Genomic DNA, 25,161 nt, shown 5'->3' with positions numbered 1-25,161 from the left:
ATTGGTATTTAGCTATTTCCATGGGGTACAATAATAAAGACCTTGCACTTGACATGCCCTGCTCCAACTGCCAGCAGAAGTGGTTGCAATGGCCTTCCCTGAATGAAGAGCTAACCTGGCCCCTCTCCTGTGGGCTGACACAGTTCCAAGCGCTCACTGCTATTACAGTTCCTCTGTGTTTTAAAAAATATAGATTGTAAGATCTTTAAGTTAGAGGTGTTTTCTCCTTCCTCTTGGTAATCTCTGCCCTGGCACAGGGCCCAGCACAATGGAATTCAAGCTGTATTGTTCTATAAATGAAGAATGTACGGATGAGATCTGCCTAAAGCAGCCAATGGCATTTTCCTAATTCATATAAAGGATTTCTAGAAGAACCAAATTTTGCCAGATGAGGAAACTAACACAGATTATGGCAAAAGTAACAGATGAATATAACAAGCTAGAACTAGAAATGTGTGACTCAAGATCCCACAAATTATACTATACAAAAAGTGATTATACTATGTCAAAAAGTGATTTTTAACATTTCATTAGAACATTAATAGATTTAGGCAAATACTAAGACCCTAAAAGAGAGTCAAAGTGGATCAAAAAAAATTAAACAAAAGACAAAAAATAATCAACACACATTATGACTGCCCTCTTCCTTTTGGTTTGGTTTTCATGAGAATTGTGGTATTTTGCTGCAGGCAGATAGTTAAATTCTCTAAGTAGAAAAAAACGAGATGAAGGAGGATGTTGGGTTTTCACAACGAGGTGGAGTATGAGTATGTCTAATTCATAAGCCAGTGACATATTATAAAAGGAACATTTTTCGAGGTTTCATGCTTGGGCACTGGAGTCGAATGGGTATAAATTGGAAATTTAGATTAGCACTCAAGTAGCTGTTTGAACTTGAGCATATTACAGACTCCATTTAATCTTTAGATTTTTTTCTTTTTGAAATAGAGGCAAAAATAACATATACCTCATATAGCTACTATGAAACTTGGAGAGATAATCTCCATAAAGCACTATTTTATCAGCCACTGTTAAACTCAACGTCTACTTACATCTTACTTAAGATAGAACCTCTGATGGGCCAGATCTACCATTTCACACTATTATATTAAGGTCTAGAGATCTATCCAGGATATTTGGTCATTTAAAAACATTCCCCAAACCTTTCATGGTACAGATCATTGACCTAGCAATGAGGCACTTGGTGTATACAGAGAGGTGCTAAAAAATGTATACACATTTTAAGAAAGGAAAAAAATACAATATATAATTGTAATATTCAAGTCACATTTGATTTCAGCAATTACAAGAGGTGCTCAAACATGACTTGTATTCATCTTTCTGTCATCAGTATATATAGAGTATTACAATTTTAATACAGTTTTTTCCTTTTTTAATATCGGTATGCCTTTTTGGCACACTCTCTGTTTTTCTTGGAAGATTAAATGTGTTTGTTTCATCCATTGATAAATTAATAAAATGAAAGGGATGAAAAATGCTCAGAGCGTTTGGATATAAATAACTACTCTTTCCACTTGTTCCCTTATACAGCCTTAATTGAACCTTTAGACATCTTGGGAAAGGGGAAAATTTCTTCCCCTCTTTGGGCTTGAGATAATTAGGAGAACTGCTGTTACTGTTGTTGTTGTTGTTGTTGTTGTTTCTTCCATCAGGATTTAAACTTGAATTAATGAGAAACCCTCAACTCGAATTTTTAGAATCAGACTGAAGCTATAGACACAAAGGTGATCTGTTCTGACTGCCAAAGCGTTGCAGGAATGCCCACCATAATGTTTCATCCTGCCTTTCTTTCATTTACAGGGTGTTTACATCCTCAAATAAAAGACCCTTCCATTTATGGAATTTATTTTTAATTTGGACTTTTTAGAAAAGCTTTAGAATGTTAAATTTCCTCCCTCATGCTTTCCAGTCTCTTGCCCCCAATCATCGTGGCCCTCTGCTCCCCTAACTGAAATCATGTGTCCCCTCGTCCCTGGAGATTGTCTAGCATATTTGGCCCAACTATGTTTAATGAATAAAAATAAGCTTCTAGGAAATAAATGTAAAACTCCTGTGATAAGAAGAGGTAAGTTGGAAATAAGACACACTAAAGAGATAGATAAGCCTCTGCAGTAGTACCATCGTTTACACGGTAAAACGGGACACCCCACAATACAGAGAATGATTCTAAGTGTTTCAGCTTCGGAAAAAGCATCATTTCAGCTTTCACTGAAATACAGGGGCTTTGAAAAATAAATCACAAAACCTAAATCCAAGATATAAGTGATAAGTCATAAGTTTTAGTTCATGATTTACAGTAAGACATAAAACTGCCTTCGACACAGTGAGAGTACAGTAAATATTTGTTGAATAAATAAACAAATGCACCAGAACACTCCAACTGGTTACTTAGTGATCTTTCTCCTCATCATGGAAGTCTACCCAGAAAACCACATGAGTATCAGAAGATTTCTTGTCAAGTTATTAACCAAAAGAGATAAGCAGTTGCTCATAAATTAACAGACCCTGATATGAATAACCCCATATCATTAGAATATTTACCAAGAGAACTTAAAACACTTATAATTAGTGGTTGGAAAAGCTCCCCTCAGCACATACAAGTCACACACAGTAACAATGGTCTCAGCTCCCATTTCCTCTTACCTAGCCAAGTATTCTTAGTTAAAATACTTTTTTAAATAGTTTTATTTTAACTTTGAGAGGAGAACCCCATTTGTTCAAATGCACGCATCAGTGCTCATTTAATTCCTCCTGTCTTACCAGCCAATCACTGTCATTATTTTCTCAGCTATCACGCATACCACACCTTGACACTAATGCAAGTGTTACTTTAATATGAGACAATACAATCCATCGGGTAGACAGTTCCCAAAACATTTCTTAATTTCAGCAATGGGTACCAAGAACCCACCATGGTCACTTCAACTGGACTTAACTATTTCTCAAAGTTCCATTCACATCACATCTAAAAATCATTTTTTAGGATGCTGTTTCTTCTGACTTAATTTCTATAGGATGTAATTTCAATTTTTGAAGGAAGCATTTTTCAGACCATCTCCTCAGTTTTTCTGAAAGCCCTTGTAAATATAACCCCTCTGCAAGTAACGCCACTACCTGCTGGCATTAATTAGGTTCTATTTGTCTCGATGACCTTTGCACTTGCCTTCTGATGCTCTCCTTTCAATTGGCATCCAATAATCTGATGCTAACCCTTTGGTCAGCCAGAGCACACTGTGATCCTAAATTACCCTTTCCTCGTTCCCCTGATGCATTGCCCATTCTTGGTGGTGTCAAGGCCTTGATGGTGTCAAGGCCTCTTTGTCTATCTCAACCAAGGTCAGTTTGGGATGCAGTTTCACAGGCAGTCATGTGCAGCACCAAATTCCTGCAGTGCAAGGCAGGGGAAGAAAGTCGCAAAATATGACTTTATCACCACTGGTAGTAGAAAGGATCATATGGTGCACTCTGAAAATCAAAACAAATTGGAAAAGCCCCTTCAACCAGTGGACAAGATGCCTTGCATTGACCATCCCTGGGAAGGTGGGGGTGGTGCAGCAATTCAAAGTCAGTTCATTCTTATCTACCAGCCCAAAGGCCAGAATTGACAGTTGTGGGCTCATCTGAAAAGCACCAAAAGAACACCAAGAGTCAAAGAACACCATGAAGAGAATTTACCAACCATAATTACTACAATTTTCACTTGCCCTAAATAGCCACCAATTTCCCCGTGCCCTAAATAGCCACCAATCTCCTTCTCCTTACTGTTAATGAAGCAAAGGAGCACAAAAGTATTTCTAATTTGGAGGAGCCAAGGGAGTCTGCATGGGCCATTAGCAGCAGAGAGTTTCATTACTAGGGTAAGAAGTCTCTCCCTGAACTTCTCGTGGCTTTATGTGCAAGAAATCAGGAGGCAACCAGTCCATTTTAAATGTTAACCCTTACCTCTGCATCAGCAATGGCTTCTTGTCTACAAAGACACGGAAAGATGATAAGCCTTACATGTCATTTTTCCTTTTCTATGGAATGCCTTAATTTTGGTTTTAATAACCAAACCTGGTTTTAATTCAGGGATACAACCCTTTAGAAATACAGCACTATCACTTTGGTAAAATTTCCTGGCCAGAGTATCAACTCACCATACCAGTTGCTTAAATAGTTACATAATTTAGTGCCCAGGGACTGTGCAGAACTACTGACCATATACTGCCCACAGAAGATTTGTTAGGCAATCAGCAATAGCAGAGAGAACAAATATTAACTCCCTGTTTTTGTTTACCATTAGCTTACTTTTCCTGAGGGTCCATATCTCCGTGTATTAAGACAAATACTGCATTGAGCTCTAAATGCTCTCAATTCAGAACAATAGTGAAATAAAGCCTTTATAATTATGCGTTTCCTAAGCCAGGCACATCCTAATAGCTAGCCTCCAATGTCGCTGCAAGCATCTTCTGGATATTTGTGCTTGCTGCTGTCACTGTCATCTTTTACTGCACAAAGGGGACAAAATTGAAATTGCGGGCACAGCCAAGAAGTTTTTGCAGCATGGCTTTGCAAGAATATCCTTCAAAAACACGTGGACCTCGTAACTCCACTCTCCTATCTGCCGAACTGCCACCATTCAGTAATATTTTATGTGTTATCAGCATGTTTTTCTATCCACGACCTTATTGATTGAAAAACCCATAAATACTTCTCCTTTGGAGTAAGGTAAAAACCTAAACAGAGGAAAGAAACTACAACACTCAGCCTCTTCACAAACTTTTAAAACTTCTTAAATTTACGTACAAGACAGAACTGATGAATGCAGAGAAGAGCCACATGATTGAGCAAACCTCGTGTTTCTGGTGAGCTCACCCCACCATCATTTCTCCATGACTTTTCAGATGTGTATTTCTATCTTTTTTTCAGAATTGGCTAAACAAATAATTTTTCAACCCATAGATCAACCTGATACCTTGTCTAAGGTAGCATCTGTACGTCTTTGCCTCAGGCTTACCTTCTGTCATAGGAGGACACCACTTCCTGCTCATTCTATCCTAACCCATCACCCTACTTTAGACCATCCTTTATACACCATGCCTTAGCTTGTTTTGATCTGCTAAGTACAGCTAGAATTACAGCACTGACCATGAGAATCCCATCATTGGAACTATACACCTAGAAGTAAACAACTACTTGTTGGGAATATTAAAAAACAATTTTATGTATAAGGTAGGAAGTTATACTAAGACGCCTGGCCTCCCTTTTATATAAATACACCTGGTGCTGTAGTGAGGATGATTGACACTGCCACACAAGAGTGCATCCTTGGCCCCTCTTCCCCAACTCCATGTTCAGTGATACCACACTGGTAGCTTCAAATAGGAGAATTGTGAGAGTATTTTTCACCACAGAATCAGGCAAATAAATGCAGCAAACAAGAGCTTTTATTCTGAATAGCTAGCCGTTAAACATTTACTAGTGTACCACTGTACCCTTTTATTATTCATGAAGCTTAATAATCATGTAATATTGTTGGTGATAGTCCTTAGTTTGGGGTCCGTTATGATTTTTTTTTTTTTATTCTTTTCTGTTTCAATTTTGTAACCTCAGCTGCTTACAGAGGATAATACATCTTGGATAGTGCTTTGTTTTTGTTAAGGGGCTGAAAAGATACCATTAGTGATGCTATGCCTATTTAACCCTAGGAAGGAGAGTTAGGCGATTATTAGAGGAAAAGCTAGGCCAAAATTTCCATTTGAACTCTTCTTTACTTTTGCATTCACAGAGGCAGGGGGTACTTCATACTTTGAACACTGACACATTAAGAGCAGTTCCATAGGTAAAAACTGAACGCAAGCACTACAGGAGAGGATATTAAGCAAGATCTCAGAATCAAGGTGAACATTAACCTTTTATTATCCAAGAGAAGTAGGAAGGAAGAAACAGAAGGTCCTGGGGCACAGTAAATCAAAGACTGTGTCCTTAATGACTCCAGATTCTATACTACCTGGGGGGTTTCTGAATCAACATGATGTCATGTGATTATTAGAAATTATTCTCGGGCGGCGCCTGTGGCTCAAGGAGTAGGGCATCCGTCCCATATGCCGTAGGTGGCAGGTTCAAACCCAGCCCCAGCCACAAAAAAAAAGAAATTATTCTCAATTTTTTAGTAATTGAATTAACTTACATTTGAATAAACTTAATTCCCTTGCCAGGCATTTGTTTTTCAAAAACATAAAAAAATATATAATAATCCATTCAATTAGTAGTATGCCTGTGTGTGTGTGTGTTTGTAAATCATAAATGTACAATAGAGACTTTTTAAGATTGTATTTATTGAGCGCCTACTACATGCCAAGCTATGATCCTGCAAGATACATACTATTATATCCATCTTACTGATGTGAGAACTAAAGCAAAAAATAACCTGTCCATAAGAATTTACCTAGGAAGTAGGGAACTATGACTTGTACTCACACATGATTCTTAATTACTTCTCTATTTTTCTTTTTCTGTTCTTTCTTTTGTTTTGTTTGAGACAATGTCTTACTTTGTTGCCCTCAGTAGAGTGCGGTGGCATCACAGCTCATAGCAACCTCCAGCTCTTGGGCTTAGGTGATTCTCTTGCCTCAGCCTCCCAAGTAACTGGGACTACAGGTGTCCACCACAATGCCCAGCTATTTTTGTTGTTGTTGTTGCAGTTTGGGTGGGGCTGGGTTCAAACCCACCACCCTCCGTATATGGGGCCAGCGCCCTACTCACTGAGCCACAGGCACTGCCCACTTCTCTATTTTTCAGTCTTTGAAAAATTATTTCAAATATTTGCATATGTCCTGATTGTGTTTTATGTATATTGTATTAAAAACTCAGAAGGATTAATTGACCAACCCACATCACTTTGCAAGCTCTTAGAATTTCCCCCATAGTCAATACAATCAATAATTAGAAGACAGAATCAGGGTTTGATTTGTTGATATCTGAAGAATGATCTGAATGAGTCTCTGACAATTGAAGAAGTTACAGAGTGCTCTAGATCACAAAAGAAAAGAAAATTCCCAGATAGTAGTTGTAAAGGTTGAGTTCTCATTTTCCCCTATGTCAATTCTGTGTATCAATATGGCCAGAACAAGAAAACAATTGCAAGGTTTGGCAAACTGCTGATTGAGTGGAGCAGGGTGGAGGAATATTAGAGAAGAAATCAGCAATTAAAATTCATCCTCTGGTCAAGTGATAGCCCCAGGAAAGTAATAGAAATTATGAAAAGACATTCTTAAGTATTAGATGTAACTAGGAATTTCATAAATAAACACTGGGGGTAGCATTTCAATTTAGACCTTCTAAAGAAAAGCAGAATGCCATGGACTCCTTATGAAGCGAAGAAATGGACAATGATGACATTAGAAAAAGATTTGGGAGAATTCACATTTTTTAATTTATACTTATTTACTCAACACTAACTTTGAGTTATCATGTGTTCAACATGGTTTAGGGCATTCTAATACAAACAAAAATCCTATTCTCACCCTTCTAGTGTCTATGGGGAGAGATGGACAATTTCTTTTCTTTCTTTCCTTTTTTTTTTTTTTCTAGGTTTAGTTTTGTTTTTGTTTTTTGAGATAGAGTCTTATTCTGTTGCCTGGGCTAGAGTGCCATGGCCTCAGCCTAGCTCACAGAACCTTGAATTCCTGGGTTCAAATGATCCTCCTGCCTCAACCTTCCAAGTAGCTGGGACTAAAGGTGTCTGCCACAACACCTGGCTAATTTTTCTATTTTTAGTATAGTCTCAATTTGTTCAGGCTAGTCTTGAACTCTTAAGCTTAAGGAATCCTCCTGCCTCAGCCTCCCAGAGTACTAGCATTACAGGCATGAGCCACTATGCCAAGCCAAGATGGACAATTTATAAAACTATGAAGGAGTTATGATTATTAATCAGAGAAGTATAAAGAGCTAGTATGTGGGACGCAGATAGGCTGAATTCCTCATGGACCTTCCAACAGTGCAGGCAGCTGAGACCATCAACTAGTATCTTAGGTGAGAGAAGCTGAGATGCCTGTCTGAGATGAGACCTGCTCTCCTCCCTCTCTGTTCTGGTTGCACCATTATCTGGCCACTTCAGATGCTCCATTACCCTATGTCCTTGCTTGCCCTTTACTCAACCTTCCTGGGAACTGTAATCTCTTCTCTTTCATTCTTTGCTTCGACAGCTGACTACTGGCTGCTGTGTATTCTTACATGTAGTACACTCTGTTATGTACCCAATAAAAAGATTCTTAGGAAGCAGAAGTTGCTGCACTGTTTTCATGCTTCTACCAAGCATCTAAAACAGTATATGCACTTCCAGGCTTCCAGGCTTTATGTTTTAAGTCTGGTGTTAACATCTCATGATTTCCCCAGCACCATCTCCCATGTCCTAAACCCAACACTAGTACACTCAGAGACAGCAGAACCTGCACAGCAAGCTCTGGGAACTTTGGAGAAAATGGCCACCATGCTGAGTTCATGGAAGTCAAACCTTATGAATTGAAAAGCACAAAGAAGTTGATTGTGACAGAGTGACAGAGTGCAGGGAAGGTAGGGCAGAGTGCAGAGAGATAGTACTAGAGCCATAAGAAGATAGCAGGTCATGGAAGGTCTATAAGACATTAAGAATGTTGAACTTTGGCAAGCACTAGGAAGTCTTGGAAAGTTCTAAGCTATGGAATGGAAGGCAAGAACACAGCTGTATGTGCACACCTCGAAGATGGAAGCACAGCAAGGGAGCAAGCTAAGAAGCTATTGTGGCTCTACAGTTGAAAAGTAATGGCAGCATGGACAAGAGGGGTACATGGTGAAGAAGAGAAGAAGGACTCCTGGGAGGAAGGGATATTTCTATTTTTTATTTTTTTTTTAGAGATAGAGTCTCACTTTATCACCCTCGGTAGAGTGCCATGGCATCACAGCTCACAGCAACCTCTAGCTCTTGGGTTTAGGTGATTCTCTTGCCTCAGCCTCCTGAGTAGCTGGGACTACAGGCACTCACCACAACGCCCAGCTATTTTTTTGTTGCAGTTTGCCTGGGGCCAGGTTCAAACCTGCCACCCTTGGTATATGGAGCCAACGCCCTACTCACTGAGCCACAGGTGCCGGCCAAGGTGGGGATTGTGGTGGTGGTGGCATCTTTTTAAGGCAATAAAATGGTCTTGGTAAGGGATTAATGTGGGAAAATAGGTAAAAAGATGACTCAGTGTTTTGACCTGCATTTGTCTTACTGGAATTCTGAACACCCAGAAGGAAAAAGGTCTATATAGAAAGACCATACCCACTGAATAGGCACAATGTAGGACTGTGTGTCACACCTTTTGAGTGTGGGACATAACTACAAGAGGGACTCTACGTAACAAATTCAAATATTGTGATTTGGTTGTTTGTACCCTCACATTAAGCTGAAATAAATAATAATAATAATTTGAGAAAGAAAAAAAGAAGAAAATGATCACAAATTCCATTTTGGTAACTTGAGTTTAAGATGGCTATTAAATGTAATGGTGGAATTTCTATTGAAAAAATCACTCCTTGTTAGAAATATATTGCAATCTACAAGTGCAAGCCACAAAATTTGTCCTAAATTTTGTATCAACCACATTTAAAAAGTAAAAAGAAATGGGTAAAATTAATTTTAATAATATATTTATCTCAACATAACCAAAATACCATTTCAACGTAATCAGTATAAACTATCGTTTACATTCTTCTTTCATCCTAAGTCTTAGAAATATGGTGTATATCTTATTAATTCACTCTTACAACGCATCTCAATTTGGACTGGCCATGTTTCAAGTGTTCAGTAGCTAGACGTTCCTAGTGGCTGTAAGATTAAACAGTATAGTTCTAATGGCAGTTGGTTAAATGAGTCTAGAGTACAGGAGAGCAGTATAGATTGGAGGAACAAAATTTAGAATCATTATAGTGAATGTTAATTGAGGTTTTGGAAATAACCCAGATCATCTGGGAAGAGCGCATGGCTTGGGAAGAAAGGAAAGCTTCTTACAGAACCTTAAGGAACACTAGTGTTTAAGAGACAGAAAGGAGAGTTGACAAAGGAGATCTAGAAAGAGAGCACAAAAATCTACTGATAATATTATACTTAGTCCATGTAATCATCTCTATACAGAAGAACCATTTATCCAAATTTTGAGTTCAATAAATCTAAGAGATATGTGAGGTGTATCATTATTATGGAGACCCTGGGGATAAACAGTGACTGGCCTATATTTCTGAAATGAGGTCCTAACTTACATTGGCAAAGCTCACAGCCTCAGCAGGAAGACCGAAGTCTACAGAGGGCAGCTAGTAGAAAGAGAAGCTTGGAAAGAAACACTATGTAGAGTGCCTGCAGCTCTTGCAGAAAGCATGTTTGCAGAACTGGTGACAGAGAAAACAATTATAAGCAGCACTCATGTACATCAAGCATGTGATCACTGTAACAAAACATAAAGTAGACTCTATCTAGCAGAGAGTGGCAGTTTTTTCTTCACCCAGATATTAAATAATGTGGTCACTTCAAATATGTATATGCCTCTGCTACCTTTGAGTCACAGAAACCTATAAAGCAGGAGGTACCACAAACATGTGCACCCTCAGACTTAAGGCAGTGGGTGGCAGGAATATGTTGAAGATCACCAATATCAAAGAAGCTATAGTGAAACTGGAACAGGGGGGTCAGGGGGCCTTACCAAGACAGAAATCACACTCCAAGAGCTTGGTTTTAGCAAAGGGAGAAGGGGCTGACTTGTTTATGCAGCTATGTGAAGCCTCATTCCCTGCCTTCCTAAGACCTCTAGCTGAGGGCAGAAGTAAGGGTTTTGAAAGCGAAGACGGCAGGGTGCTTATGCCATATCAGATCTCCATCAACATGCACCCCCAAAAGATCATGACCATGAGAGCTTTCTAAATCAACTCTTAGGGTGCTTGCCCCAGGGCAGATAGCACAACAAATTAATCCTTTCTCCATGAAATGCAGCAAAGTTTGTATCTACGCTGAATTCAAATTGCTCATTAGCTCTGACATGTTCCTAATGAGGTTATAATGCTCTGGGACAAAGATCAAGCCACTGAGCACAAATAGCTAGGGATAGGATTATAAAAAGAAAAACTGCAAAGGACCTTAGAGCAATGCTTCTCAAGTTCAATGGGAATCACCTGAGCATTCAGATTCAGGACTTGCAGAGTCTAGTCTGAAACTCTGCATTTCTAAAAAGTTCCCTGATGGTGCTGATGCTGCTGGTTCACGGACTATACTTTAAATTGCAAGGCCTTAGACATAGTCTAGTCCAATTGCTAAACTAAAGGTGAAACTATTAGGGCCAAGACACCGTGACTGGAAATATGCTGAGACTTCTTTATGGCTACTTTGGGGCAATAGGGTATTTGTCCATAGACATGTAGGTCAACCTGAAAATTTTAAATAGCATCCAGGAGACAGGGTGGCCAATTACCCTAGTTCATTCAAGAAGTTTCCTGGACATGAGATTTTCCATTTTAAAACCAAAAAGATTCCTAAAAAGCTGGAATGAGTTTTTCGCCCTACTTGGACACTTCTGAATCTCATTAGAATATAGCATCAGGATATATTGATGAGTGGTGGGATCACAACTGGCTATCAAAGCAAGTACCTAACCATGCTATCCTGAAGATTCAACGGGCCAATGTTCAGACAAGGTTGAGGGTCTGCTGAGCCTTCCACTACCACAGTGACAGCTGCCTCTCCATGAGACAGCCTACCAATAGATTTCAAAGTAAGGTATATGAAAAGAGTACCGAGATACATAGAAATAAATATCATACATGCATACAATGTTCATTCTAACTACACAAATATATTTTATTTTCCTATTGAAAAAATGCATATAAGAAATAAGTCACTAACTTTTATAAACCTCAAAACACTCATTAAAAACACCTTGAGCAGAAACACTAGTGTAACAATAAAAATCAGGCTGCAACCCTGAGAATGTAGAAAAAGTCATACTCTGTACAATCAAAATGATTAGAAATAAAAGCATATTTCTCCTTTTTCTATTTTATTCATTGGAATTAGGCCCCTTAACATTAGATAGAATAAAGAACAGTCTGAAGAGCAAAAATGTAAAATTTTCAGACTATTCAATTCAATAGTATTCAGACTATTGAATATTTTCGGACTATTCAATGTTAATAGTATATTGCTAAGGCTTCCAAAACAGAATGTCAAGATACTGGCTCCCTATGCATTTGAAATGCAGAGTTAGTTCTGTCCACAATGACTCACTCTCCGGAGTTAACCTGTTCAAATAAGATGTCTATGTGGTCTGACTGAATTACTTGACTTAACATTCATAGTGTTAGAACACTTAAAACAAAGCAAAGAAATAAGGGTAGCTAAATATGTACAATGCATTTGAAACAGATGAAAGACAGAACCCTAGATACTGAGCAATAATTACCTGGAAATTAAAGAGGGCAGAAGCAATCCTATTATTCATTATAAACAGCCCAGCCGCTGACTTAATGGTAGTTCAAGTAGCATAACCAAGGAGTCCTTGCTTCAATATTAATAGGAAATGTATTGTACGAATCCAATAGTTCATGAAATTAACAAGGAAAATGAACTGGAGGGAAGCAACTTTGTAAGTAACAGGAGGCATCAGAATTGCTTCCCCTAGAGCATACTGAACACTTAGAGTTTGGGGAGAGTACATGTATAAAAATGAGGATGGACATTATTAGAATTTTTTAATAATACTTTTAATTTAAATAAATTTCAAATTCTCTATTCGTTGCAAGTCTTTTCAAGAAGTTATTAGTTCAGAATGTCAATAAGAGGTCACAAGCTTTGCGAGCTGATCCAATGATATTGAAAGTTAGCTGCCATTTGAGTCAACCTAAAACTACCATAAATTCATGATTCGACAGCTACCAAAATTATTCCCATTTCACCTTTGTAGAACTAAACACTTAAAATAGTCTAGAAAACAATTTCCCTTCTACAGGCCTCAACACCCTAAATAATATACACATGCTCATCAGCAAGCTGAAAAGTATAGCTCATTTTACTTACAAACCAATAGACATACGATGAAAGCGAGCACCTCCCCCACAGACACTTCCGGGCACAATTCTACTGAAGCTCTCATTGATCAAACAAGAAGCTGGAAGGGTTTCCATAGAAGGGAGAATGTGATTTGTATTTTCCCCAGACAGAGACCCATCCAAGTCTTCCAAAATTGCTGCATGAGGAAATGGAAATGCTACTAAGTTTGGAGAGTTTGTAAACTTCAATTGGTTGGTCTTCACAGTAAATCCACCTATAAATTGGAAGACAAGACAGACTTACACAATGGCACAAAAGTCTGTTAACGTAAATGACAATTCAATTCACTGGGGTGCTTTCAGTAACTTAAATACTTCAGTAATTTAAACAGAAAGATGTTCTGTCCTAAGGATATTTAAGTTCCTAAGAATAACATCATTTAAACCACAATTAGATCATCATGGAAATAAATAAAAAAATATTACATTTATATCGTTTTATAATTCACTCATTCATGCAATTAAAAAAAAATGAATGCTTATGTATGGGCTAGAAATACCAAGGGAAACAAGCAACGTTGGCCCTGTCATCACCTGGCCTATAATCTAGGGCAGAGATTTTTCTTTTGGGGCACTTTTGCCCTCCAGGGACATGTGGCACTATTTGAAATCCGTTTTGTGTGTCACATCTAGGGGGGTTGGCCGTGTGCTACTAGTGGCTAGTAAGTAGAGACCAGAGATACACCTAAACATTCTTCAATACATAGAGCAATCCTCATAACAAAAAATTATCTGGCCCCAAATGCCAATAGTGTCAAGGATGAGAAACTCTTGTCTAGTGGGAAATAGAAACAGAAAACATTAATTCACTAATTACTAAACACTAAGGTTTCTATAGTTGAGTCTCAGTATTTCAGTTTCCATTCCTCTCTGGTGTGTCTAACCCCAACAACAATACCTCTTACCATGAGGTTTATACTTTAAACATTTACCTTCAAAAGAAACATTCAATTAATCATTTGGGCAAATAGTATTAGTAACACATATTCTAAGTATTAGCTCTAGGGCTATACTTCTTGGCAGTCTTTCCCTAATGCCACTGCCATGTGAGTGGTGGGTACTGCCAGTCCAGTTGCCAGAGAACAAACTGGCAGTGATCTTTTAACTCACACACCCATATCATTAAAGGAGGAAAACTGAGTGTGTGCATCTCCCACTACATTGGCTACCGTGCTAGTGTAGTATGTACATTATAGAATACACACAAAGGAAAATAACAAGGAATAAGATACAAAGAGGTGCTCACATTTTCATTCTGCACCCCAATAGAGCACACGTAGTGAATTAACGTGTGAAAGTTTCCATGACTCCACCTCTCACAACTTCGGTACTTCATCTAATACCACTGCAGCTCTACAGTTTTTTGTTTGCTTTTAATTTCGGATTGATAGGAGGGCACAGATGGTTAGGTTACATTGCTTGCATTTGTTAGGTAGTGCAGCTCTACATTTTAGACATACTGGACTTCTTTGTGATCCTCCAAGCACAACTTGCTCTATAGAATCACTATTTTTTTAATATGTGTTTCCTAGTACCTGGAAATTTTTTCCTACGTATTCCTTCTTGGAAACTTTCATTCACTCTTCAAAATCCTACTCAAGAACCCCTTGTATGAAATTTTACCTGACACCCCGCCTTGGTCCCTTCACTGACCTTATTCCACCTCTAGAAATGCACTCATTTCAATGCATTACAGTGACGGGCTTAGATATTCATCTTTATGCCTAGACCAAGAGTCCTGGAGGACAGGAACTATGTATTTTTCATTTCTATACTCCCCAGCTCCATAAACAGAAATAGACAACTTTTAAACAAATAAGGAGATGGTTTAACTAAGATCATCCAGTGAGATCTTTAGCTTATAGCTCATAAGAAGCATGTGACTTTTTCAGTGTCTTATGAATGATAGGAAACAATGAAGGTATTAAAGAATTAAGCAATGGTGATTAGAAGTCCTTGCCATGAGGTATTTTTTTTTTAATTTTTTTATTAAATCATAACTGTATACAATGATATGATCATGGGGCATCATACACTCACTTCATAAACCATCTGACACATTTTCATCACAGTGGTCAACATAGCCTTTCCGGCATTATCTCAGTTACTGTGCCAAAACATTTACACTCTACATTTACCAAGTTTCGCAAATACCCCTGTAATATGCACCACAGGTGTGATCCCACCGATTCCCCTCCCTCTACCCACCCCCCCCTTTCCCACTTCCCCCTATTGTTAAGTTGTAGCTGGGTTATAGCTTTCATGTGAGAGTCCCAAATTAGTTTCATAGTAGGGCTGTGTACATTGGGTATTTTTTCTTCCATTCTTGGGATACTTTACTAAGAAGAATATGTTCCAGCTCCATCCATGTAAACATGAAAGAGGTGAAGCCATGAGGTATTTTTTATTCCTGTTATTATTTCTGCAATCTTAGTTTCAGATGCCATCCAAATAAAAACAATCCTTCACTCTGCCTACCCAGGAAGAAAAAAAAAGTGAAGTGCAGACTTGCTGATTATTCATTTAATTAAAAAAAAAAAACAATTATCTAAATTGGTGATTCAAACCACAAGAGCATATTTACTTAAATTACTTGGCTTGGCTGTTTACAATGATCAAATCAACTAGATTGCTCTCTACCTCTTTTCACCTTGGCCTATGAGTCCTCCAAGGTATTTCTCACCACCTCTGAGATGTGGTTAACGAGTAAGCAAGAATGCCTATGGGACTGTCTGTCTATACATCAAGCCATGGGCTGCTGAAAACACTGAGTACCTAAACTTAAGCTCTTTCAGAAAAGGTCATGTGCATGGTATTTTATATCCATGTGTCCACCCATTCAACTCCATTCACTCATTTAATAAGTAACTGTCTTCTACAAACCTGGCTCTCTGCTAGGTGCTAATAAAAAAGACAGTGTAAGAGAAATGTGATGCCTGTCTTTAAGAGGCTCAGAGTCCAGCAGAGATATAGCACTATAATTACAGAATGTTGTAGGCACTGTAGTGAGACAATGGGCAGCTGCAGGAACTATACTGGGAACTCCTCTAGAATTTCTTTTAGGAGATTTAAGCAAACAGTTTATACTGATGCAATCTTGTAACTGAAAGAAATAATAATTCACAAAGGCTTTGCCATTGTTTATCATATGCACTTGAATATCGGCCTTATTTACCATCTGTACTGTCTATTCAAATAACTTACCTTGTCCCTGGGAACAGCCCGAACAGGTTCTTATGGCCACACAGTTGATGAGATCAAAATTAACAAAGGCAGTGTTAGATACCATCAGTTCCCATCTTTTGGGAGTTTTAATCCCAGCTGACATACACAGGCCTTCCTGTGATTTTAGAGAGGACAAAAAAGGGAAAGCAAAGTAAGAGAATTGGCCACATATATAAACAGTTTATAATAATATAAATAAAAATAAGAAGATAAAAAGACAAGCTACAGACTGGGAGAAAGCATTTGTCAATTATAATAGGACAAAGTACCTTGATCCAGAATATAGAAGGAAGTTGTTTCAAATCTCAACAGAAAGAAAACTGAACAACTCAATGTAAAAATCAGAAAAACAAAAAATGTTGAAAAGACACTTCACCAAAGAGGATATCCATATATCAAATAAGCATGTGAAAAAAATTCAACATTTCTATTCATTAGGGAAATGAAACTTACAATCAGTAAGATACACTAAACACCTATTAAAAGACCAACAATACCAAGTACAGATAAGGACTGAGAACAAGTAAAACTCTTCACATCTTGCAAGTGGAAGGCAAAGCGGGACAGCCACTGTGGAAAATAGTTTGCCAGTTTCTTATAAATTTAAATGTTCCTCTATCATAGGGCCTAGCATTTGAGCATGAAGACCTACATTTATACAAAAACTTCACACAAATGATTGAACAGCACCAATTTATAATCACCAAATCTGGAAACAACTCAAATGTCCTTCAACAAATGAGTGGATAAATAGCCTGTGTTATATCCACATAGTAGAATACTGTTCGGCAGCACTGAGGACTAAAAAACCAATACATGCAACAAGGTGGATGAATTCCAAAGCCATTTGGGAAGAAAGGAAGCCAGAAGCCAGTCTGAAAAGGTTGCATACTATATAATTCCATTTACATGACTATTGAAAAAAGCAAAACTATAGTGACAAAGAATAGATCAGTGATTGACAGAGGTGAGAAGTGAGAGGAGGATGTCACTGCAAAGAAAGAGCATGAGGCAGGTGGGATTAATGCAGCTGCTCTGTGCCTCGATGGTGCAGTGGTGGGGACACAAATTTACACATGTGTTAAATTCATGGAACTGTACATGAGAAAAGTCAGTTCTGCTATATTTTCATATAAAAAAACAAGTTTACCAGAAAATCTAGAAAGAAAGAAATAAGAACCACTTCCAGTATTTTCCATAAAATCTCATCAACAAACTCAATTCAAACAAGTTGTTATTGCCTTACTGTTTCATGGTTTAAAATTGTTGTACATTTGAGGGGATCACCAAAACGTTCTCAAGACCCTCCACAAGGAGGAACAGTGCTAAAACTAAACAAACAGAAGAAAAGAAACCCAGTGGAGACAAAGCTAGTATAGAAATCACAACACTTAAACGCTATCACTAATAACCTCAGAGAAATAAACATATTATATCCATGAAACTAATGGAAACCTAAAAGGGGATTTTTCAGAAAATTACAAAAATGGGAGAGTCAAAATAAGAAATTCAACAGATTGAGAAAATATTCTAGAAAGTAAAACAAATGACAAAGAAACAGAAAATCAAAGAGAAAATTCAGGTTGGAAGAGCAATTCATGGGTGGCGCCTGTGGCTCAGTGAGTAGGGTGCTGGCCCATATACCAAGGGTGGCAGGTTCAAACCCAGCCCCTGACGAACTGCAACAAAAAAATGGCCAGGCTTTGTGGCGGACACCTGTAGTCCCAGCTACTTGGGAGGCTGAGGCAAGAGAACCGCGTAAGCCCAGGAGTTGGAGATTGCTGTGAGCTGTGAAGGCACAGCACTCTACAGAAGGCAACAAAGTGAGACTCTGTCTCTACAAAAAAAGAAAGCAATCCAAGAGGTCCAATATCCAAACAATAATAGTTTTCAGAAAAAGAGGAAAATACAGAGGAGCTAATTATCAAAGAAATAATTGAAGAAATTTCCCAGAAAGGAAGAATATACTTTCTCAGATTGAAAAGTTCTGCTCAGTACCTAACACAGCAGTTGGAAAAAGAGCCTCACCAAGTACATCACATTGGAAAGGCAAAACACCAAGGGAAAGAATGAGACCTAAAGATGAAAAAATAAAAGGTTACCTATAAAAGACCCAGAATGAAAGTATTTTAAAACTATTCAAACTCGAGACTAGCAGAGGCTAGAAGACGATGGAATATTGCTTTCAAAATTTCAAAGCAGAATTAACTCTTGACCTGGTATCCTGTGTCCAAGAACCTACCAGTAAGGGAGAATTCACATGCAGCTCAAAACCTTTACTTTCCATAGTTCGCCTTGTTCTCAGAAAGTTACTTTTAGCTATGTGCTAACAAAATGAGGAATTAAACTAAAAAGGAGGAAGTATGTGGAAATCAAGAACAAGAGTTCCAACACTGGAAAGACTTGAAGGCAGTCCCAGGATTTTGGTTAACAAAGACTTCAAGGTGTAGCTTTGCAACCATTCCTTCTACTTGTACATTTCTGGTACAGCTATAAACACTCTGACCATTTATTGGGCATTACCCACTCAAACTACTCTATGACCCAGCAATTTTACGATTTGGCATATATCCAACAAAAATGCATGCACATGAAGATCAAGGGACACACAGAAGAATGTTCATCACATCATTTTTGTGATACCCCCAAACCTGAAACAATCAAATGTCTATCAATAGCAACATCACTTGAAAAAAAAAAAAAAAACTGTAGTACAAAGACAAAATGATGCACTCCACAATGACTGGAAGAATAAATTATTGTCACACACAAAAGCATGGATAAATCTCACAGACACAGTGTGGTGCCAAAGAAGCCTGGTACAATAGATCACAGACTCTCTGATTCCAGTCTTATCAAGTTCAAAAACAAGAGAAATTAATCTATGCTGATGGAAGTCTGAAATCTGCTTCCCCTTTGGCTAGGGAGTGGTAAGTGGGGTTAAATGGACAGGCATTTAATAATAAACTATTATTATTTGGATATATTTAGAGAAATTGATAATGTTCTATCGCTTGATCTGTGTGGTATGCACACAGCTTGTTTGCTTTCCTAGTTATTTGTTCACTTTTCTCTATAAATGTATTTCCATGAAATATTTACTTTAAACACTGGAACAAATACCAGAGAAAAAATAACATAGAAGATAGGAGGGTACAGAAAGGTAAAGCAGTTTAGAGTTCTTGAATTGCTCAGGTAAAGCTTAATAGTGCTGATGTATTTAGACTTCATTAAGACGGCCAGGCACATTCAAAGTTTAAGGCAAATAACAAGAATAATCATAACAGAATGAATAACTTCCAAGTGAGTAAATATAAAAAGATAAGTATCCAATACAAGACAAATCAAGTTAGGAAAGTAGAAAAAAAGAATCCCAAACCGGATTGCAAACTGAAAGCATGAAAGAAGAATGTAGAAATAAATGCAAATGTATGGCAGCCATCAGCATGTGGATGGTAATTGAAACCACTAGAGAAAATGAGATTTCTCTCAGGGAGAGCGAGTATATTGAAAAGAAAAGGGGCCCAACCACGGAATTCAGAGAAACAAAAAGATGAAAGGTCTAAATGAGGAAGACAAATCCACAAGTGAAAATGAGAAAAAAACAAAACACTAGAGAAATAGGAAGAAGAATGAAGAAACTCCATCAACATCTGTCTGAATAAGATATTTTGTAAAGAAGTATCATCTGCTCAAATTAATTACAATAAGACAAAAAGACAGCCATGCTGCAGATACTTCAAAGAATAGAGTGACTGTAACTTAAATCCAAATTAGGACACTTTTGAGTATAAAAAGGGATGCTAATTAGGTAGAATGCTGGGACAACAGGTATAAACAAACTGCCCAACCAAAGTAGGATGTATAATGATGCTATAATGCATCTCTTTTTCTTATATATATGAAAGCCATCCTCGCTGAAAATTATTCTATCCATCTCAACATAAAATTAACATGGGGTATAAGAGTCCCAATGTACATACAAGCATGCTTAAGGGAACTAAAAAGAAAAAGCCATCTAATGACAAAATGTTCTTCCAGAAACTAATGTTTGTTTTAGGACAGGCCACATATAATTGTATGCTACCCATTATATGTAGGTAGGAAGTCTGTACATGAAGAGGCCACATTCTCTGAAAATCTCAATTCCTTAAGGAGTGGCAGGCACAAAAGACAGAAGCAAAAATCAGAGTTCCAAGCCACACCAGGTCAAGTATCTTCCTTTATTTTTCCTTTTAATAATGGACACATGGCAACAAAGTAGTTCCCAAATAAATCTGAGAAAAATTGTGCTAATGAAAGGTAATGGATAGTTCTCTTATTTGTTTTAACCCGAGAATTTCTCAGAGTCTTTAATATGCTTTAATATTTTTTCTTTTTCTAATAAATTTCATTCTGTTTATTTGAGGTTTACAAAGTGATATTTTGGGATACATCTAGCTAATAAAATGGTTCCTATAGTGAAGCAAGTCATTATATCATCCCACACAGTTAACGTTTTTTGTGTGACAAGAGAAGCTAAATTTACTTGCTAACAAAAATCCCTAATATAATACATGTACAATTTTAGCAACTCTAATCCCCATGTTGTATACTATACTCTAGACTTGTTCGATATTTCAGGAAATAGAGGGTATGGTAAACAGCATAGCACAAATGTAATCAACCTAAGAATGTCCTTTCCGGGTCTCCGGGGCTATCCTTTCACAGAAAACACTTCAGAGAGTATTGGTGTGGGCACCAGTAAGTGTTCATAATCAAAGATACCTTCCATGAGCAATCAAAAGAGTATTTGACCAGAAATAATAAGGAGGGTGGTCTTAGTTGCAAAATATATAGGCATGAATCTTGAATTATCATTCAAAGCCTCCATTTTTTCTCCTGCAAATTCAGGAATTTTAAACAAGACATCTCTCAGATAATATTTAGCTTTTAAATTGTATGATTTTATGATATGGATGACTAACCATTATCCAGATGTCTTCTAGAAGAAAATTATTTAATATGTCTCACTGAAACCCTTACTTGCTGAGAGACTGAAAGGCCCTTGGCTGCATTGCATTCCAAGTGAATCACACCCCTGGGGTATGATTATTTCCGATTATTTCATGATAAGCACCCTTTTGTCATAATTTGTATCTTAATTTATGTCACTCTCCCATTAATGATGATGTCTATTTAACATCAATTAAGATGCTGCAACATTAATTTAGCAGGACAGTTAGTTACTTAGTTTGACAGGAATTTTGTTTTTAGCATCTACTCTAAGGTTATTTCTAGAAAAGTTAAGGACATTTCATCTACCGGCATCACAGAATCTAAATCTGGGTGCCAATTTCTCTTAGAAATTATGCAATCTGAAAAGAAGAATTATCTCTGACGGTAGTAATCCTTTTATAGAAATGGAAAACTGCCAAGTTTTTAACTCCTGAAAAGGGTGGTTCAAAATAGATGTAACTAAGAAAAGTTGAGAATTAAACACAGGATAATATAAGAAAGTGATTTCCTAAATCTTAATATTTTTATCTGTAGCTGTGAAATAATCCCCAATTAAAGTACAAAAGTCAAAAATCATCATTTCTTTTTTTTTTTTTTTTTTTTTGCAGTTTTTGGCTGGAGCCAGGTTTGAACCTGCCACCTCTGGTATATGGGGCTGGCACCCTACTCACTGAGCTACAGGTGCTGCCCTAAAAATCATCATGTCCATGTCAATTGAACAGGCAGGTCACGGTGGTTCATGCCTGTAGTTTTATCACTTTGGGAGACCAAGGAAAGAGTATCACTTGAGGTCAGGAGTTTGAGACCAGCCTAAGCAAGAGCGAGACCCTATCTCTACAAAAAATAGAAGAGTTTAGCTATGTGTGGTGGCATGCACCTGTAGTCCCAGATACTCAGGAGCCTAAGGCAGGAGGAGTGCCTGAGCCCAGAAGTTGAGGTTGCAGTATGATGATGCCACTGTACTATAGTCCAAGCTACAGAGTCAGCCCTATCTCAAGAAAAAAAGAAAAAAATTCAACTGGACAAAAAAATTCAGGAAAAAAACTGAAGAAAATGTCCTTTCCTTGGCTCCCAGGAATACTTTGAGCTTCTTTAATCTATAATTTTTATAACATCATTATAAATATGCATGTTACTCTTTTAAGAACAAGAACATGGGGGACCCACTATAGGCCTGAAGCCTAAGAAAACAATGGCAGCCCTGAAGCTCCCTTAAGGAGAACTAGTACCTCTCCCCTGGGTGGTAAGTACTCTTTGCTTCAGCTACATTCTGGTACCCCAATCATGCAATGGTGAAGAATCCATCCACAGTCTGATTTTTACCATGTAGAAACCCACACTTAAGCAAGTAATAGAGAATCACATACAAAAAGTTAATACCATAAACTATATATATTTATGTTACCTGATTTGACCTCTTTAGGGGGGGCCTAAAAGGAGTAAAAACAATGACAAAATGTTGATGTAGAAACTTGGTAAACTGAATTGCATAGTCCTTATGAGGTTAGAGAAAATTCAGCTAAATTATTAGGTGTATTATTAAATTTATGTGAATAATATTCCAAATAAGAATTCTGCAAGTTACTCATAGCTATCATGAGTTATATGGGCTCATAACAATGAAACCCTGTGTATGATAAGAAAATGAATTTATTACCAATATCACCATTATTACAAATAAAAAGCTCTTCTTTTACCAATTAAATACAAGATTCACTAGAGAATGCTATTAGAATTACATATCCTGTACTATCAGGGAGACCTGCACATATAATTTTGTTTCGATGAACAGCCTAAAGCACTTACCTTGTGGGCAAAATGACCAAGTAATAAGCTGTCAGTAACTGAAGTATTTGCATCACTTTCCAAGATGTCAATTCCAAAATCTCGGCATGAATGAACTTGGAAGTTTTTCAGGTGAAGATTGCTACTTCTAAAAATCTATAAAATAACAGCATACATTATGGAAAAGGTCTGGGGCTTGATTTTCCTTGCAGAATTCCTGTAGCTTCTTCAATTATTGATTAAGTATAAATAAGCATACTATTCCATATTTAAGCACCTTTTATACATCAATATTCAGCCAGACATCCTAAAGCCATTGTGCGGTCAGCATTAACCAGTGCCTTTTGTAATATCCCCTCCATAAGTTTCATTTCTCTTCATAATAACTAATGCATAAAAATGTCAACATGCTTCTCCACGTATCCAAAATAAACTTGCATGGCCAAGTAACACAAAATTAATAGGGAAAAACACAGCATCCAAGAACTCCAGTGCTTGACATTTTCCTCAGCGCAGTATATACTAACTTGTATTGTCAAAAGATTGCAAATATGAAATAAGAAATTCAGTGTAATTATAGGGGTCACTACTTGTGGACCCAGTATATGTTATGTGCATATACACGTAGGTCAACTTGGGCTAGTGTGCCCAGACAGAGTATAAGTAGTAACAAAATCATCTATTAGATTTAAACAGATCCCAATTGCTATGGTTTGAAAGTGTCTCACAAAAACCATGTGTTGGAATCTTAATCTCAACAGAACTGTGTTGGGAGATGGAACCTAATGGGAGGTATTTAGGATACACAGGTTCACCTTTGTGAATGGATTAATGCCAGTTACAAAGGGGCTTGAGGCTGCACTTGCATCTCTTGCTCTTTCTTGACTTCACCCTTCCTTCATGAGATGACACAGCAAGAGGACCTTAACCCAATGCTGGCTCCTCAATCTTGGACTTCCCGGCTTCCAGAGCCATAAGCCAATAAATCTCTATTTATTACAAATTTCCCAGTCCAGTCTGTGGTATTCCACTATAACAGCACCAAATGAACTAAGACACCACTGGTCTAGGCGACAGAGCTTTTGGTTTTCACCTTTCTCTAATAGTTTCTATGGGATTTGGAGCATGACATTTAATTTCGCCTAGTTCTAAATTCAGGGCTAGAAGTTAACCTAACACGGCTATCCTCTATTCATTAAATAGGGTCATCTTTATATTCATATTTTTCACCCAAAATCTCCTATTAATTAATGTCAAGATATTCTTGATTTACTTTGCTGTTGTACTTCTACCTGTCAATCAGTCTGTGTGTTCAAATTTTTAAGAATTGAATAGATCATATCTCCCATTTGTATTCATCTAAATCTTATAAAATAATAGTTCTGTGAAAACACAGGAATTTATTTGAATAAAAAGGTATGATGTGAACTGATAATTTGACAACACTTATTGCCTAATTACAGATATCAACAAATATACTCATTTGTAAATTACTCATATTCCAAAACAGCTAACACCTAGCATTAGCTAATTTAACCTGCTAATTTAAAAAACAAACAAACAAACAAAATCAAAAACATACAATAACAGAATGCACCTATTTGTGGTGTGAATACACTTTTCACAATATGCTGTCATCTTTCCCTCTTCTTTGTAAAAAATCATCCAGCATTTATGACACATAATGAAGAGAGGATATTTTTCTCAACTCTTATTAACATATAAATAGAAGAGTCAGATTGCCTGAGCTGGAATCCAACAATTCTTAGTTGTTTGACTTCAGCAAGTATTTAACCCTCTTAAGATATTTTCATACACAAAAGGAGTATAATAATGGTAAACCTTCCCCAAAGATTGTTACAATGATTAAATGAACAAATCCAAAATCATTGTCAATATCATCAAATAGATATAAATTTATGTTTATTCACAACAGGAATTTTCTGCTCAATAGCAGTAATCATAGAGAAATGCAAATTAAAACCACAATCAGATATCAGACTAGATATTCATACCATTAGAATGACTATCATAAAAAATGAA

The 25,161-nt window shown here is 37.3% G+C and overlaps 1 protein-coding gene across 3 annotated transcripts in view; it reads right to left on the bottom strand.

Annotated features, from left to right (window-relative positions):
- PKHD1 (PKHD1 ciliary IPT domain containing fibrocystin/polyductin) overlaps nucleotides 1–25,161 on the bottom strand; it is a 497,465-nt gene that overhangs the window by 216,960 nt on the left and 255,344 nt on the right. For all 3 annotated transcript variants that reach the window (XM_053602538.1, XM_053602539.1, XM_053602540.1), the window contains 3 exons: nucleotides 23,140–23,274; nucleotides 16,315–16,450; nucleotides 13,079–13,325 (listed from right to left, as the gene is read on the bottom strand). In XM_053602538.1, the coding sequence (XP_053458513.1) occupies nucleotides 13,079–13,325; nucleotides 16,315–16,450; nucleotides 23,140–23,274 (518 nt within the window). The remainder of the gene's footprint in view (nucleotides 1–13,078; nucleotides 13,326–16,314; nucleotides 16,451–23,139; nucleotides 23,275–25,161) is intronic.

Source organism: Nycticebus coucang, chromosome 9 (assembly GCF_027406575.1).
Source record: "Nycticebus coucang isolate mNycCou1 chromosome 9, mNycCou1.pri, whole genome shotgun sequence".
NCBI lineage: Eukaryota > Metazoa > Chordata > Mammalia > Primates > Lorisidae > Nycticebus > Nycticebus coucang.
Note: the sequence above shows the minus strand (reverse complement) of the source record. Positions and strands in the feature narration are given on the sequence as shown.